Source organism: Saimiri boliviensis, chromosome 6, assembly GCF_048565385.1.
Source record: "Saimiri boliviensis isolate mSaiBol1 chromosome 6, mSaiBol1.pri, whole genome shotgun sequence".
Lineage (NCBI taxonomy): Eukaryota > Metazoa > Chordata > Mammalia > Primates > Cebidae > Saimiri > Saimiri boliviensis.
Window position 1 is genome coordinate 133,317,625 of NC_133454.1, and position 15,028 is coordinate 133,332,652.

A 15,028-nucleotide genomic window follows, 5' to 3' on the forward strand; every position below is an offset into this window, starting at 1 on the left:
CTTTCAAAGGCCAGAGTCTGAAAAGGTGCAACCCACTCTCCCAACAAGCTCCAGCAGCCCTGGAGGAGGCTGCAGCTCCTCCGAGGCCCAAGCAGACGCCCCTCTGCACCCGGCGGGTACCCATCCACAGCCAGGCCAGGCCTGTGTCCTCCACACTTATCCCTGAGAAGAAAATGGCTGCAAGTCTAAACACGTGGACAAGGAGAGCTGCCAAGATCTGCCCAGCTATGGCACACAGGGAGTGCAGTGGCGCGATCTCGGCTCACCGCAACCTCCACCTCCCGGGTTCAGGCGATTCTCCTGCCTCAGCCTCCCAAGTAGCTGGGACTACAGGAGCGTGCCAACATGCCCAGCTAACTTTTGTATTTTTAGTACAGACGAGGTTTCACCATGCTGGCCAAGCTGGCCTCGATCTCTCAACTTCGTGATCCACCCGCCTCGGCCTCCCAAAGTGCTGGGATTACAGGTGGGAGCCACCGCGTCCACCCTGTGATTCCATTTTTACATGAGTAATTAAGTAATTATAGATGTGTAACTTTTAAGTCAGACTTAACCGAATATGTAGCAGACTGCAATATTAATAGTATGGAAATGTTTACAAGCATGAGAATCATTTCAGTTTTAATGTTTTAGATCCATTGGGGTTTTTATATACTTGTGTCATTTTATCTGCCAAGTAATTCAATACTATAGTTTAAAAAAAATCAATATATTGAGTTTGTAAGTAAAACTTATGATGATAAAAAATTTTAATTACGTTGTAAACATCCCCAAGAGCCTTGCTGGAAGTTACTACAACTAGGCCAGGTGCAACGGCTCCCGCCTGTAATCCCAGCAGTTTGGGAGGCCGAAGCGGGCGGATCATTTGAGTCCAGGAGTTCCACACCCATCTGGCCACCATGCTGAAACCCTGTCTCTACTAAAAATAAAAAAAATTAGCCAGGCGTGGTGGCGCACTGAGCTGAGATCTCGCCATTGCACTCTAGCCTGCCTCAGAAAAAATAAGTAAAAAATAAAGTAAGAGGCCGGGCGCGGTGGCTCAAGCCTGTAATCCCAGCACTTTGGGAGGCCGAGGCAGGTGGATCACGAGGTTGAGAGATCGAGACCATCCTGGTCAACATGGTGAAACCCCGTCTCTACTAAAAATACAAAAAAACTAGCTGGGCGTGGTGGCGCGTGCCTGTAATCCCAGCTACTCAGGAGGCTGAGGCAGGAGAACTGCCTGAACCCAGGAGGCGGAGGGTGCGGTGAGCCGAGATCGTGCCATTGCACTCCAGCCTGGGTAACAAGAGCGAAACTCCGTCTCAAAAAAAAAAAAAAAAAAAAAAAAAAAAGTAAAAGCTAAAAGGAAAATGAGGCTTTGTACATGAAAACTGACAGCCCCACCTGGCCTCAGCCACCCTTCAGCCATCAGAAGGCTCACAGTCTGGCCTGCGATGAGGGCCTTGCCCAGGGCGGTGCCTATGGCAGCCAGGATCAGGCCTCACGGCCATGGCCTCTCAGGCCACGTCCAGCGATTCCAGGCCAGCTCAGGCTCTTCTTTCACATGCCCAGAATGGCCACGGCCACAGGTAAAGAGGACCAGTCTCACACATGGGCATGGAGTGCTGAGCACCCTCCTGCCTTTTTTAAGCATTCTGTGTCCATTTACGGTGAAAGTCAGTAAGCACCATTCCTGGAGTCGTGCTGACCAGGCCCCTGGGATACTCGAGGCAGCAGCCCCGCCCTTCAGACTCTGCAGGAACCCTGAGGGGGTGAAGATCTGTCAAGGCAGAGCATTCGATAAACCGTCATGACACATGGATTTAAGCTAAGGCTCGTAAGAACGGAGGGAAGACAAGACGTTTGCGACTGTGAGCAGAGGCGTGGCCCTCACCCAGGCTGCTGGGAGCAGAGGGCGAGGCCGAGCAGGGGTGGGACCTGGAGGGGCCGGTGGAGCGCACTGCAAGCGCCTGAACTCCCACAGGCTACAAGGAGGGCGAACTGAGGACAAACATGGCAGCTGCCTCCTGGGCTCCAGAGGAGCTCCTGCAGTGTCTGCAAAAGGCCAGCCAGCGAGTCCTGTGCCCTCGGCGTTATGAGTGGAGCAGGGCCTGGGCATGTGGGTAAGAACGAGGCAACAGGTGGGGGCACAGGCGGCTGTGGTCAAGGCTGAGGCAAAGCTGGGCTGCCTAGGACCACTGGCCATGGCAAGGGCCTTCACCAGGAGCCCGTCCTCTGTGTGGCTCCAGCCACAGCACGTCGAAGCCTCCTGGCTCTGGCTGTTCCATAGTCCAAACCCTGAACCTGCTACTTTCCACCCAAGAGAAGGCTCCAGATCTAGCAGCCTCACTGGTTCCTTCAATGTCTTCTGGGGCACATGCCCCAAGGGAAAGTTTCCGGAATCCTCTCGCTGTAATTTTACAGCAGAAAAATTACTCAAGCAAACAGGGAAAGTGCCTCACAGGCGGCCGACGGGGAAGCGGATGTCTACCTACAGCCAATGAGACAAAGCAGGGATAAGGAGATAATGTCACGGAGCTCCTGGGAGGGCCACACAGAGGCCAGAGCAGGTGCGCCCAGCTATCCCCAGCTGTGCCACGGAGAGCAGCGGGTGCAGGTTAACTGGATGTGCACCGGAGGGGAAGGAGGAGCAGGGTGGAAGGTGAGGGACAAGGCAGCCGACATGCTGGACGTCGGCAGAGCCACTCCTCCCCCACAGAAAGGCCAGGACCCAGGACACGTCCCCACCTCTGGCTGTTCTCTTTTTCTGTCTTGAGGTTTCACCTGCATTTCTGAGAGCAGCCTCAGAATGTGTTTTGGGAAAAGATGGAGATGAGTGGATGTAACAGGAAGGCCTGAGGTGTGTGGTCCGCAGGGCTGAACCACACTGCTGCAGTGGTGAGCTCAGCTCCAAGCGCTGGGACTGACTTCACAGAGGGAGGAGGAAGGCTCTGCGTGCCTCCTGTTCCTGGCTTACCCAGCACGCGGCAGGGCACGTGCCCTTCCAGCCGTCCTTACCCCGCATCACAGCCATCGCAGAGCAAGAGCCGGTCCTCACGGTCACTCCTGCCGCACACCTCACAGAAGGTTGGATCCTCCTCCTCTTCCTCATTTGCTTTGGCGTTCTCCACCGGGATCTAGAACAGAACTGTTGATCACACACCACACGGGACCCGAACTCCCCGTGGTCAATTCACACCATGACGCACAGTTAATCCAGAACAGATCGATCGGCTTCAGATTCCTATGTCAGCTCTGAAGTTCTCACTCACGTGCACGCAGGGATTTTTATGTTTTCTACCATTTCAGGGGAGTGATCTAAGAGGCAAACATTCAACAGAAAACAAAATCTGACGAATGGAAAGGAGCGGGAAGCCCTGCGCCCCCCACAGGCGAGGCAGCAGGTGCTGGACTGCGTGTGGACAGAGCACAGAGAAGGCAGGAGACAGACTCAGACGCGCAGTCCTGTAACCCAGCAAAGACTCAGAAACATGCCAGTGAAAACTGGCACCAAGGGCACCGCTCTGCGAGAGGGTCCAGTCCGCCTGGAGAACGCGCCCAACAGCGCTATGACTCAGTGACTCTCAGGCATGACCAGCCTTCGGCTCCTTTTCTCTCTCTGCCATCTAAGCCTTTCTTCTAGGGTGAGGCGGGGCCCGCAGGCCCTCCTCCAGCCCTGTACGTACTTCCTGCTGATGGACCTGGAGTCCTTCTCGGACCCTTCCCCAACAGCACAAGCGAGGGTCTCAAGAGTTGCCACCCTGAGTTTCTTCTTCTCTTTTTATTTTCTGAGATGGGTCTCACTCCTGTTGCCCAGGCTGGAGTGTAGTGGCGTGGTTTTGGCTCACTGCAACCTCCACTTCCTGGGTTCAAGAGATTTTCCTGTCTCAGCCTCCCGAATAGCTGGGATTACAGGTGCCCATGGCCATGCCCAGCTAATTTTTATATTTTTAGTAGAGATGTGGTTTTGCCATGTTGGCCAGGCTGGTTTTGAACTGCTGACCTCAGGTGATCTACTCACCTCGGCCTCCCAAAGTGCTGGGATTACAGGTGTGAGCCCCTGTCCCAGCCCACCCTGTGTTTCTGCCTGTGAGGTTCACCTGAGTCTCCCTCCATACAGAGAAGGTGGCTCATGGTCTGCATACTGAATTGGGAACCGTTTCAGGTAAATGAAGATTACCTTCATACCACAAATGCTTCTGAAATTGCCAACACACCCTGAGGCCTCAAGCTGCCCAGGCAGCAACGGGAGGCCTGCACCAGACAGCCACAGCATGGGCCCAGGAGGCCACAGCGCAACCAGAGGCCCCAGTTCCAGTGAAATCTGCACAGGAAGAGGCCAAGGCTGGAAGATGCGCTGAGCCCAGGAGTTAGACTGCAGTGAGCTACGATCCTGGGTAACAAAGCGAGATTCTGTAGGGGGGAGAAAAAGCCAGTCTCTTACATCCCTGGCTTCCTCTACTTTCTAAATCTAGAAGCCACCAGCCAGCCTTTTCTAGTATTCAGAAGGCCTCAGGCATGTCCCTAAAGGTCTTTCTAATGCTGCTGATGAACAGCAGCAGCTGTGTAGAGGGTGCCGCTTTCCTAAAAGCAGTTGAAAAAGACAAGCGTCCTTCATTTCCAGCCCCCAAGAGAGCTGGCCTCCTCTCCCACACCCAGACCTTCCCTCTCCCCTGTGGCTGCCACAGCTCAAGAAAGCAAAGCTCTGCCGGGCATGGTGGTGATGCTTGTGGTCCAGCCACCCGGGAGGCTGAAGAAGGGGATGCCTTGGGCCTGGGAGGCTGGGGCTGCGGTGAGCTGAGATGGCGCCACCCCATTGCAGCCTGGGCTTTGGATTCCTGTTTGGGCTCCACAGGCCCAGAAGGTCTCACTCCACATGCACACAGGGATTTTTGTTTTCTAGCATTTCAGAGTAGTGATCTTAGAGGAAACTATTCAACAGAAAGCAAAGCATGACGCACGGAGAGCGGGAAACCCTGCAGCCCCGCAGCAGAGTAACCAAGTAGGGTAAGGCAGCAGGTACGGGACTGCCGTTAAGAGCAAGGTCTGTCTCTGGGGGAAAAAAAAAGCCAGTGCAGGGGCTGACACCTGTAATCCCAGCACTTTGGGAGGCTGAGGCAGGTGGATCACCTGAGGTCAGGAGTTCAAGACCAGCCTGACCAACATGGAGACACCCCATCTCTATTAAAGATACAAAATTAGCCAGGTGTGGTGGCAGATGCCTGTCGTCCCAGCTACTCGGGAGGCTGAGGCAGGAGAATCACTTGAACCCAGAAGCAAAAAGAGCAAAACTCCGTCTTGTATTTAAAAAAATAAATAAATAAATTAGCCACCTGTGGACCCAGCTACTCAGGAGGCTGAGGCAGGAGGATTGCTCGAGCCAAGGAGGTTGAGGCTGTAGTAAGCTGTGATTGTGCCACTCACTGCACTCCAGCCTGGGTGAAAGAGCCAGAGACTGTCCCAAAAATAAAACAAAGAGCTCTGAGCAGACGGGCCAGAGAGCTGCTCCCAGAGGTGAAGGGCACAGGGGTGGGGTCAAAACGAAGCCCCAGGAGCTGGCAATATCTCTGTCTCTCACCCCAACGCGGACCCCAAAACCCCCAGACAGGGCACAACTCAAGCTCCAGGCTTCCTGCTCATGGCTGCAAGGGGCACCAGGTTGACTTATACAAAGCACTTAACCACCACTCATTTCAGGAGAGCAAGCCCCTTTGGAAAGCACACTGTCCCACAGGGAAGGGATTTAAGCGCGGCTGGGGCCTCCTCACCCAGCGTGCAGCACCCACACTCACCTTCCTTAAGATTTTACCACCGAATTGAGCTCGAATACAAATGCACTTAAATATAGTTCGATCAACTGGACAGGAATTGGCATTCTGTAAGAAATAAGAATGATATCAGAATCTCCTAAGTCACTTCCACTCGGAGATCAGCAATGTCTTTTACACTGAAGATGACCAAGCGTCTGCTAAACGCTCTGTGAGCCAGGCCTGCATCAGCTGCTGACATGACAGTGAAGGGAACAGTGAGCCCTGCCTGCGAAGCTGCAGGCCAACAGGGGAGGGAAGGGCGGCTCCACCAGCGGGGGCATCTCGGTGACAAGTAAGAACGATGACGGGAGGCGGGAGGCGGCATCGTGGACAGGCCCCTCTGCAATCAGCCTCTTCAACTCTTTTGCCAACGTTTCCAGGAGATGGTTGGACAGTCACTAGCAAATTTCAAGAATTTTTCACAGTATAGACAACGGTCAGGTATGTGCTGCAGCATTTTTTTTGGCTTTATCAGTCGTGTTCTGACCCATGTAAGATCTTGAATCGGTTTTACTGACGTATACCACACACAATAAAACACTGATTTTAACTGAGTAATTCGATGGGCTCAGACTGTACATCCTGCCCAGTCCCCACCCAGTCTTCTGGCCCTTCCCTCTCCCACCCAGCTGCTTCCTGTTGCTGCAGGGGTGTGGCAGGTGCATCCTCTGGGGTTCTTTAGGATTGGAGCCGCAGCACAGACCCCGCTGGCAGCATTCTGCCCTCTCTAGCACTGAGGAGACGCAGCACCGCCACACAAACGGCCCCCATTCCCCTGCAGTGCACATCAAACATGTCTCTGTGTGGGCGTGCTTCTGTTCCTCTCGGGTAAACACCCAGGGATACACGTGCCTTTCTGGTTGTGCATGTGACACCCCCACCTCTGGAGTCTGGGGTGCCATCTTCCCCACCTGAGGGGTGTGTGACGGTGTCCCACACGGTGGAACTGGGTTTCTATGATACCCCCAACCTCTGGAGTTGGGGGGGGCCATCCTCCCACCTACTCAAGGGGCATGCAGCACCATCTCCTGCAGTGGGACCGGGGTTCTGTGACACCCCCACCTCTGGAGTCTGCTCAAGGGGCATGCGGGGCATCTCCTGCAGTGGGACCGGGGTCTCCGGAGGAGCCCTGCTGCTGAGCCCCGCGCGCTCACCGCCAGCTTGCAGACACTCTCAGACTGCTTAGGAAATCCTTCCCTTTTCTCATCATAGAGCTGCCAGGGCTTTCTTGTCCAAGTCTCAGGGTTTTGCTTTCTAATTCAAGATCTCGACTCCATCCAGCATCGTGTGTGTGCTGTGAGCAGCTCCCAGCCTCCTCTGCCTCACAGGTACTGCCTGTCTCCCACTGAGTGTGCCCAGATCTCTTTCAGGGCCCCTGCCAAACTCCCTAGGCCAGGTTTTCATTCCTGGACCGATTCCATTTCAATCATTGTAGTTTTATAAACCACAATATCCAGCAGGCAATTTCTCCCTTTTCAAAGTGATACTGGCAATTCTTGGTGCCTTCCTGTTCTCGTGTGTGCATTTGGTAACATATCAAGTGCTGTGAACTCCTGCTGAAATGGACGGAATCGACATCCCTACTGCTTGCTGTCTCTACAGAGTAAGGCCTCTCGAAAGGGGCCTTGCTTCGTCTAATCACAGCTGTGTTAGAAAAGCTCTTTAAATGAGGGAGGCTGAGGCGAGTGGATCACAAGGTCAGGAGTTCGAGACCAGCCTGGCCAATATGGGGAAACCCCCATCTCTACAAAAAATACAAAAATCAGCCAGGTGTGGTGGCACGCACCTGTGGTCCCAGCTACTCGGGAGGCTGAGGCAGGAGAATGGCTTGAACCCAGGAGGCGGAGGTTGCAGTGAGCCAAGATTATGCCACTGAACCCCAGCCTGGGCAACAAAGCGAGACTCCATCTCGAAAAAAAAAAAAAAAAAAAAAAAAAAAAGAAAAGCTCTTTAAATGTCTTACACATCTTTTTATGATTTATTTTTAAACACAACTTTTCATCTTTACTAATCTTGTATCCACCAATCTTGCTAAACAGCATTCTAACAGTTCATTTGTTAAGATTTCTTTTTTTTTTTTTTTTTTTTTTTGAGACGGAGTTTCGCTCTTGTTACCCAGGCTGGAGTGCAATGGCGCGATCTCGGCTCACCGCAACCTCCGCCTCCTGGGTTCAGGCAATTCTCCTGCCTCAGCCTCCTTAGTAGCTGGGATTACAGGCACGCGCCACCACGCCCAGCTAATTTTTTGTATTTTTAGTAGAGACGGGGTTTCACCATGTTGACCAGGATGGTCTCGATCTCTTGACCTCGTGATCCACCCGCCTCGGCCTCCCAAAGTGCTGGGATTACAGGCTTGAGCCACTGCGCCCGGCTTTTTTTTTTTTTTTTTTTTTTTTAAGATGAAGTCTCCCTCTGTTGCCAGGCTGGAATGCCATGGTGTGATCTTGGCTCACGGCAACCTCCACCTCCGGAGTTCAAGTGATTCTCCTGCCTCAGCCTCCCGAGTAGCTGGGACTACAGGTTCGTACCACCACGCCCAGCTAATTTTTGTATTTTTAGTAGAGATGGGGTTTCACCATGTTGGCCAGGCTGGTCTCGATCTCTTGACTTCCTGATCCGCCCACCTCAGCCTACCAAAGTGCTGGGATCACAGGTGTGAGTCACCTGCCCGGCCCCATTTATAAAGTTTCTATACTGACACACTTATTTGCAAATGGCATCTTCTGCCCAATCCTTATCTAATAAATGCCACACAGAAGATACACAGCAAACACTGTAACCTGTTCCTCAATTTAAATGAATGCTTCACTTGCCAGAAGAAAAGCTGAAGCCCGAATCTACTGTAGGCTGCGGACCCACCACAGCAAAACAGCAAGAAGTAGCCCCAGAGCCAGACTCTGGGGCACGTCACAGCCTGCCGCCCTCAGCAGCACGACCATGTCTGCTGGGTCCTGCTTCAAAGTAAGCTGACAGGGTTTTCAGCTCCACGGGGAAAGAGCAGGAGGCCCCAGTCACCAAACATCCTGGGTGACGTCACGGTCATGAGGAGAGCTGAGGAGAGCAGGGAGGGAGCTGAGCCCCGAGGACAGGGGTGGGGGGCTCATCACTCATCCTCGGACTTTGCGCTCTGTTTTTCTGACATTTTTTACAATAAAATATTTAGAAGGGAGAGGGAACTGGTTGCTTCTAAAGGTTCATTTTAATATAAAATACGCTCAAGGCCGGGCACGGTGGTTCAGGCCTGTAATCCCAGCACTTTGGGAGGCCGAGGTAGGCAGATCATGAGGTCAAGAGATCAAGACCATCCTGGTCAACATGGTGAAACCCTGTCTCTACTAAAAATACAAAACATTAGCTGGGCATGGTGGCGCGTGCCTGTAATCCCAGCTACTCAGGAGGCTGAGGCAGGAGAACTGCCTGAACCCAGGAGGCGGAGGTTGTGGTGAGCCGAGATCGCGCCATTGCACTCCAGCCTGGGTAACAAGAGTGAAACTCCGTCTCAAAAAAAAAATTATACATACACACACACACACATATATATATAAAATACCCTGAATTTTCAGTCAACTCTCTTCACCTGTTTTAAGGACAGTCCCTTTCGATGCTGGTTATTGTGAATGAGTGCTGAATCGTACTGTTTTATCAACTGAGAGGAGCACTGTCTGAGCAGCACCGCACACCTGCACACGTGCTCCGGGTTGAGGGTCTAGCTGGCCCTTCCCGAGCAGCATCACACACGTGCTCACGTGCTCCGGCTCGCAGGCCTAGACGGCCCCTCCCTCATCCACAGTTTCTGCAGCTGGTCCCAGGAGACCATGGTCCTTCTTTCTCCTGTCCAATACCAGGGCACTACAAATGCCTCACGGTGAGTTCACCCACGCCTCCAAGAGCCACAGTGCTCACCAAGCAAAGGCCAAGCCAGACTCAATCCTGCAGCCCCAGTGCCAGCCACAGAGGGGAGAGCTGGAACGTCGCAAGAGGCCGACCATGGCCGGGCCGTCTGTAAACACGGAGAAGCAGCCAGCCAGAGGCGAACTCACCTTGGACCACTCAACGATGCAGTCCAGGCAGAAGTAGTGGGCACAGCTCTCCGGCGTCCCCACGGCCTGGTCTCTGAACGCGTTGAGACAGATGGGGCAGCTCTCTGCGTCATCATCAGAATTAAAAGAGCCAGCGGCCTCCAGTTTCTCCTGAGTACCGGCTACTTCCAGCAATGTCTCCACATCATCTTCGGAATCCTCGGAACCTAGAGAGAGAGGAAGTGTTTCAGCTGCTGCAAGCAGGACTGGCAGTGTGAATGGCAGCACCAGAGGCGAGCAGGCCTGGCTGAGCTCGGGACACCAGGTAAGCACGTCAGGCTGCACTCAGGACGCCAGGTAAGCGGGCCCCAGCTGTGCTCAGGACGCCAGGTCTGCAGTGCAGAGCCCACCTCCCTGTGCGCACACAGCCGGCCACCCAGCTCCATGTCCACATTCAGCACATCCACAACTCCAGGAGCCCAACCCCAAGGGGCAGGAAGCTGAGCGTCCTGAGTGCCAGACCAGCACCTCCAAGCTGAGCCTGGGGCTGAGACAGACCTCGAGAGGCAGCCCCGGGGCCCTGTCCCAGAGATGGTCAGATTAATTTCTGAGCCTCCTGGCAAGCCCCTCAGTGCAGCAGCCCCCATTTCCAACACCTCCTTCTCGAAGCATCAGGGTGACGAACCATCTGCCTGCAGATGTGCCCTCCTTCCCAGGTCGCCCACTCCTCTTCCCTGTGGCCACTGACCACAACTGTTCTGGCCAATTCTGAGTGGTTCTGAGGCTGGGGCTTGGCCAGCAGGGAGAGGGAGACGCTCTGAGTTCAACACAGCAGAGCCCACAGGTACATTTGCATTTGTGTTTTCTTCCTACCGAACTACGCAGGAACAACACTGACTAAACTGAACACAAGTTCACACGGGCAAGAGGAGCAGACTCGCTGCGGGCAGCACTTTCCCACTCAGCCCTGAGACTCTCCTGGTTCCACGTGTGTGGGCAGGACTGTGCCAGCACTGGGACATCCCTCCCAGGACCCTGCTGTCATCCGCCGGGGGGAGAGGCACGCTCGGAACAGGAATTTAAACTGCTGAAGAGGCTGGGAGGAGGGAGAGCCTCGAGGGAGGCAGCAGATAAGAATTCTCTCAGTCCCCATCCTCCATGGTAAGGGTTGAAGGGCTACGACCTAAAGGTGGAAACAGCAGTGGGACAAGTGATTTCCAGCAGCAAACACCAGCGTGGGAAAAGCAATGAGAACAGAAAGGTCCCAGGTCCCAGGCCCCAGGGACACAGGCCCTGCCCGTGGAGTATCTCCCTCCTCAACACTGTGTTTCCCACCAGTTAGGGACACGCTGGCTGCTGCTTCTTGTGTAAAGAATGGTCCTGCCGGGTGTGGTGGCTCACACCTGGAATCCCAGCACTTTGGGAGGCCAAGGCAGGTGAATTATGAGGTGAGGAGTTCAGGACCAGCCTGGCCAACATGTTGAAACCCCATCTCTACTAAAAATACAAAAATTAGCTGGGCATGGTGGCAGGTGCCTATAATCCCAGTTACTCGAGAGGGTGGGGCAGGAGAATCACTTGAACCCGGGAGGCGGAGGTTGCAGTGAGCTGAGATTGCACCACTGCACTCCAGCCTGGGAAATAAGCAAAACGCCATCTCAAAATAAATTTTTTTAAAAAAAGGGGAATAAAGAGAAGTGTTCACTAAGGTTCTGCACACACCGGTGCACCAACACCTCTCCAGTGCCTTCCCGTCCCCTTCCTTTGGGGCGCTCAGCCCTCAGGGGCTCCAGGTCTCTGTAGACCTTCTGTCTCTTCACAGCCCCAGCCATGGCCTCCCCGCCACCACCGCCCAGCCACCGCCTCCTGCAGCTCAGGTGGCAGCTCACGTTCTCCAGAAGCCTCTCCCCACCCCAGGTCTATGGAGCCTGCCCATTCCTTGGACATCCACAGCTGTCGGCATCTACGACCCTATCCTCCAGCTGCTGCTACTCGAAGGTGAGCAGACACGGTAGGGCCCTGCTGAGGCTCCCGCTGCCCTCACTCCAGGCCCCAGCCCAGAGTCTCTGGCATCCGAGGAGCCCTCTGGATCTCAAGGCAAGGACAGCAAGTCACCTGGCAGCCCTGACCGCCCGTGCTTTTAGCCCTGGCGATGCTGGAGGCCGTGTGAGACCTGCCGCAGATGAACAGGAGCCCGATTCCAATGCTGACATAAGCAGGGGAGCCCCTCGGGACCTGCACACCCAGCAGACCTGCAAGAGCACGTGCAGAGCTCGACACTGAGCTCGGGAGGGACGCGCAGCCCACACGCTGCTCAGGCTGTCGGCGCCGTTCCCTCGTGAACACACCTCACACGAGGGCTCCTTTCCAGAGCGTTCTAACACCGGTCACCACAGGGCTGTCACAAAGATCACAGCAGCCACTTTAGGACTGTGGATGTTCCAGCCCGAGAGTGAGGTCAGAAGGGAACTGGTGGGAAGGCAAAGTTCTGAGCTGGGCCGGGGCAGGGCCACTTCCCTGGGGGCCTCACAGGCAGTGCACCTTGGAGGTGGCAACAGCTGACAGAGAAGGCGGTGCCGCCAGTGCACAAACGTGTGCCCCCTTTGTTTTGGCTGAGACAGCGTCTCGCTCCATCACCCAGGCTGGAGCACAGAGGCGCGATCACGGCTTGAAACAGGCTCAACTTCCTGGGCTCAAACGATCCTCCTACCTCAGCCTCCTGAGTAGCAGGGATTACAGGCGCACACCACCGTGCCCAGCTAATGTATGTATTTTTTGTACAGATGGGGTCTCACTATGTTGTCCAGACTGGTCTAGAACTCCTGAGCTCAAGCGATCTGCCCACTTCACTGTCCCAAAGTGCTGCGATTACAACCGTGAGCCACCGTGCCCGCCCTGAATTCCTTAATAAAATCACATGCATCTGACAGTTCTATCAGGAGTTCTGGTCGAATGAGAGAAGGAACTACAGGAGGCCCCGGGCCGCACAAACGCTGGTTCACACTAACCCCATCCAGTGCCTCTCTGGTGACCGCAGGTCTCTGCGGGGCTGTGGGGGGAAGGCAGTTCCCAGACCTTACTGCTCCTTCCACGGGAAACTCCAGGCTGGCTACCTTCTCCCTAAAAACACTGCGGCTCATGCTGTTCGGTGTTCCTGGACATGCTGGTTTTTTTGCCCTCAACAGAGAAGAGATCTCTTATGTTGTCAAACTGAACATCAAAATGAAGGACTACAGGCTGGATGTGGTGGCTCACTTGAGGTCAGGAGTTCGAGACCAGCCTGGCCAACGTGGTGAAACTCCATCTCTACTAAAAATACAAAAATTAGCCAGGTTTCGGAGTACACACCTGTAATCCCAGCTACTCAGGAGGCTGAGCCAGGAGAATCCCTTGAACCCAAGAGGCAGAGGTTGCAGTGAGCTGAGACGGCACTGCCGCACTCCTGCCTGGGCAACAGAGCAAGACCCTAGCTCAAAAAGAAAGGACTACGAAGAGAGTGAGCCATCACCACCACCGAAGGCGAACGGGGCCTCACTGCAGGTGACTGCGGGGACGTGGCCAGCTGTCCCCATCACGACAAGAGGAAACACGGGAGCCGGCGTGAATACCGGTCGTCTCACCAGATCCGCCTTCCAGGTCTTCCTCCTCAGACGGCCCCTCGCCTTCTTCGTCTGCGCCATCTCCACGCTCGCTGTCGCTGTCGTCCCCAGAGTCCCCACTGCTGCCTTCGCTGCTTTCTGCTAGACACCAGGGTGAGACACAGGCCGCAGGGGCGGCGTCAAGACCGCACAGCAGACGGCAGGGTTGCTTTGCACAGGCACAGAGTCCTCAGGAGCACCTGCCGAGCAGCTGATGGCTGCCCAGGGTGGGCAAGGTGGGGCAGATGCAGGGAGAAGCAACACCCTTGCTTTGTCTTTCCTGAGACAGCGTCTCCCTCTGTCTCCCAGGCTGGAGTGCGGTGCCACGACCTCAGCTCCCCGCAACCTCTGCTTCCTGGGTTGAAGTGATTCTCCTGCCACAGACCCCCAAGTAGCTAGGATTACAGGCACACACCACCGTGCCTACCTAATTTTTTGTATTTTTAGTAGGGACAGGGTTTCACCATGATGGCCAAGCTGGTTTCAAACTCCTGGCCTCAAGTGATCCATCCACCTCGGCCTCCCAAAGTGCTGGGATTACAGGCGTGAGCCACTGCACCCAGCCTTTTTTTTTTTGAGACAGAGTCTCACACCATCACCTGGGTTGAGGTGCAGTGGTGCGATCTCAGCTCACTGCAACCTCCACATCCCGGGTTCAAGTGATTCTTCTGACTCAACCTCCCGAGTAGGTGGGACTACAGGGGCCCACCACAACACCTGGCTAATTTTTTCGTATTTTTAGTAGAGATGAGGTTTCACTATGTTGGCCAGGCTGGTCTTGAACTCCTGACCTCGTGATCCACCCACCTCAGCCTCCCAAAGTGCTGGGATTACAGGCGTGAGCCACTGCGCCAAACCAGCAACATCCTTTCATTCAATATTTGCGTTGTTTGCGTTAAAAATAAGACAAAAGATGGCCGGGCGCGGTGGCTCAAGCCTGTAATCCCAGCACTTTGGGAGGCCGAGGCGGGTGGATCACGAGGTCAAAAGATCAAGACCATCCTGGTCAACACAGTGAAACCCCGTCTCTACTAAAAATACAAAAAATTAGCTGGGCATGGTGGCGCGTGCCTGTAATCCCAGCTACTCAGGAGGCTGAGGCAGGAGAATTGCCTGAACCCAGGAGGCGGAGGTTGCGGTGAGCCGAGATCGCGCCATTGCACTCCAGCCTGGGTAACAAGAGCGAAACTCTGTCTCAAAAAAAAAAAAAAAAAAAAAAGAATCACCAAAAAAAAAAAAAAAAAAGACAAAAGAATATACTACTTCCACAATTTAAAATCAAAGGATAATTTTTTGAGAGACTGAAGACCTCCAAAGGGAAGCCAGCAACTGAAACACCCGGCACCCTGCTCCTCCTGGGGACGCCCCTGCCCGGCGCCGGGCAGCTCACCAAAGTCGCTGGCCAGGTCCACGGGGCCGACCTGTGGGCGTCCATCTGGTCCGGGGCTCCGGGCCACAAGCTCATCCAGGCTGTCGTCATCCATTGCTGCACATTGGAGCTGAGCTCTGAAAGAAAGCCAGGGAACTTCCAAACTGTTCCAGGTTGTAAAGAGCCCTCTGAAGAGTGACACCCTCTCCC

At 54.4% G+C, this 15,028-nt stretch overlaps 1 protein-coding gene across 6 annotated transcripts in view; it reads right to left on the reverse strand.

The window, feature by feature from the left end:
- Positions 1 to 15,028, reverse strand: part of PHRF1 (PHD and ring finger domains 1) — a 35,855-nt gene that overhangs the window by 16,465 nt on the left and 4,362 nt on the right. For 4 of the 6 annotated variants that reach the window (XM_074401891.1, XM_039470687.2, XM_010331189.3 and 1 more), the window contains exons 2-6: positions 14,840 to 14,955; positions 13,432 to 13,551; positions 9,833 to 10,038; positions 5,775 to 5,858; positions 3,001 to 3,119 (exon numbers count right to left, since the gene is read on the reverse strand). In XM_074401891.1, coding sequence (XP_074257992.1) covers positions 3,001 to 3,119; positions 5,775 to 5,858; positions 9,833 to 10,038; positions 13,432 to 13,551; positions 14,840 to 14,933 — 623 coding nt within the window. In that variant the 5' untranslated portion in view covers positions 14,934 to 14,955. The remainder of the gene's footprint in view (positions 1 to 3,000; positions 3,120 to 5,774; positions 5,859 to 9,832; positions 10,039 to 13,431; positions 13,552 to 14,839; positions 14,956 to 15,028) is intronic. The other 2 variants (XM_010331190.3, XM_010331188.3) reach the window with 1 other exon arrangement.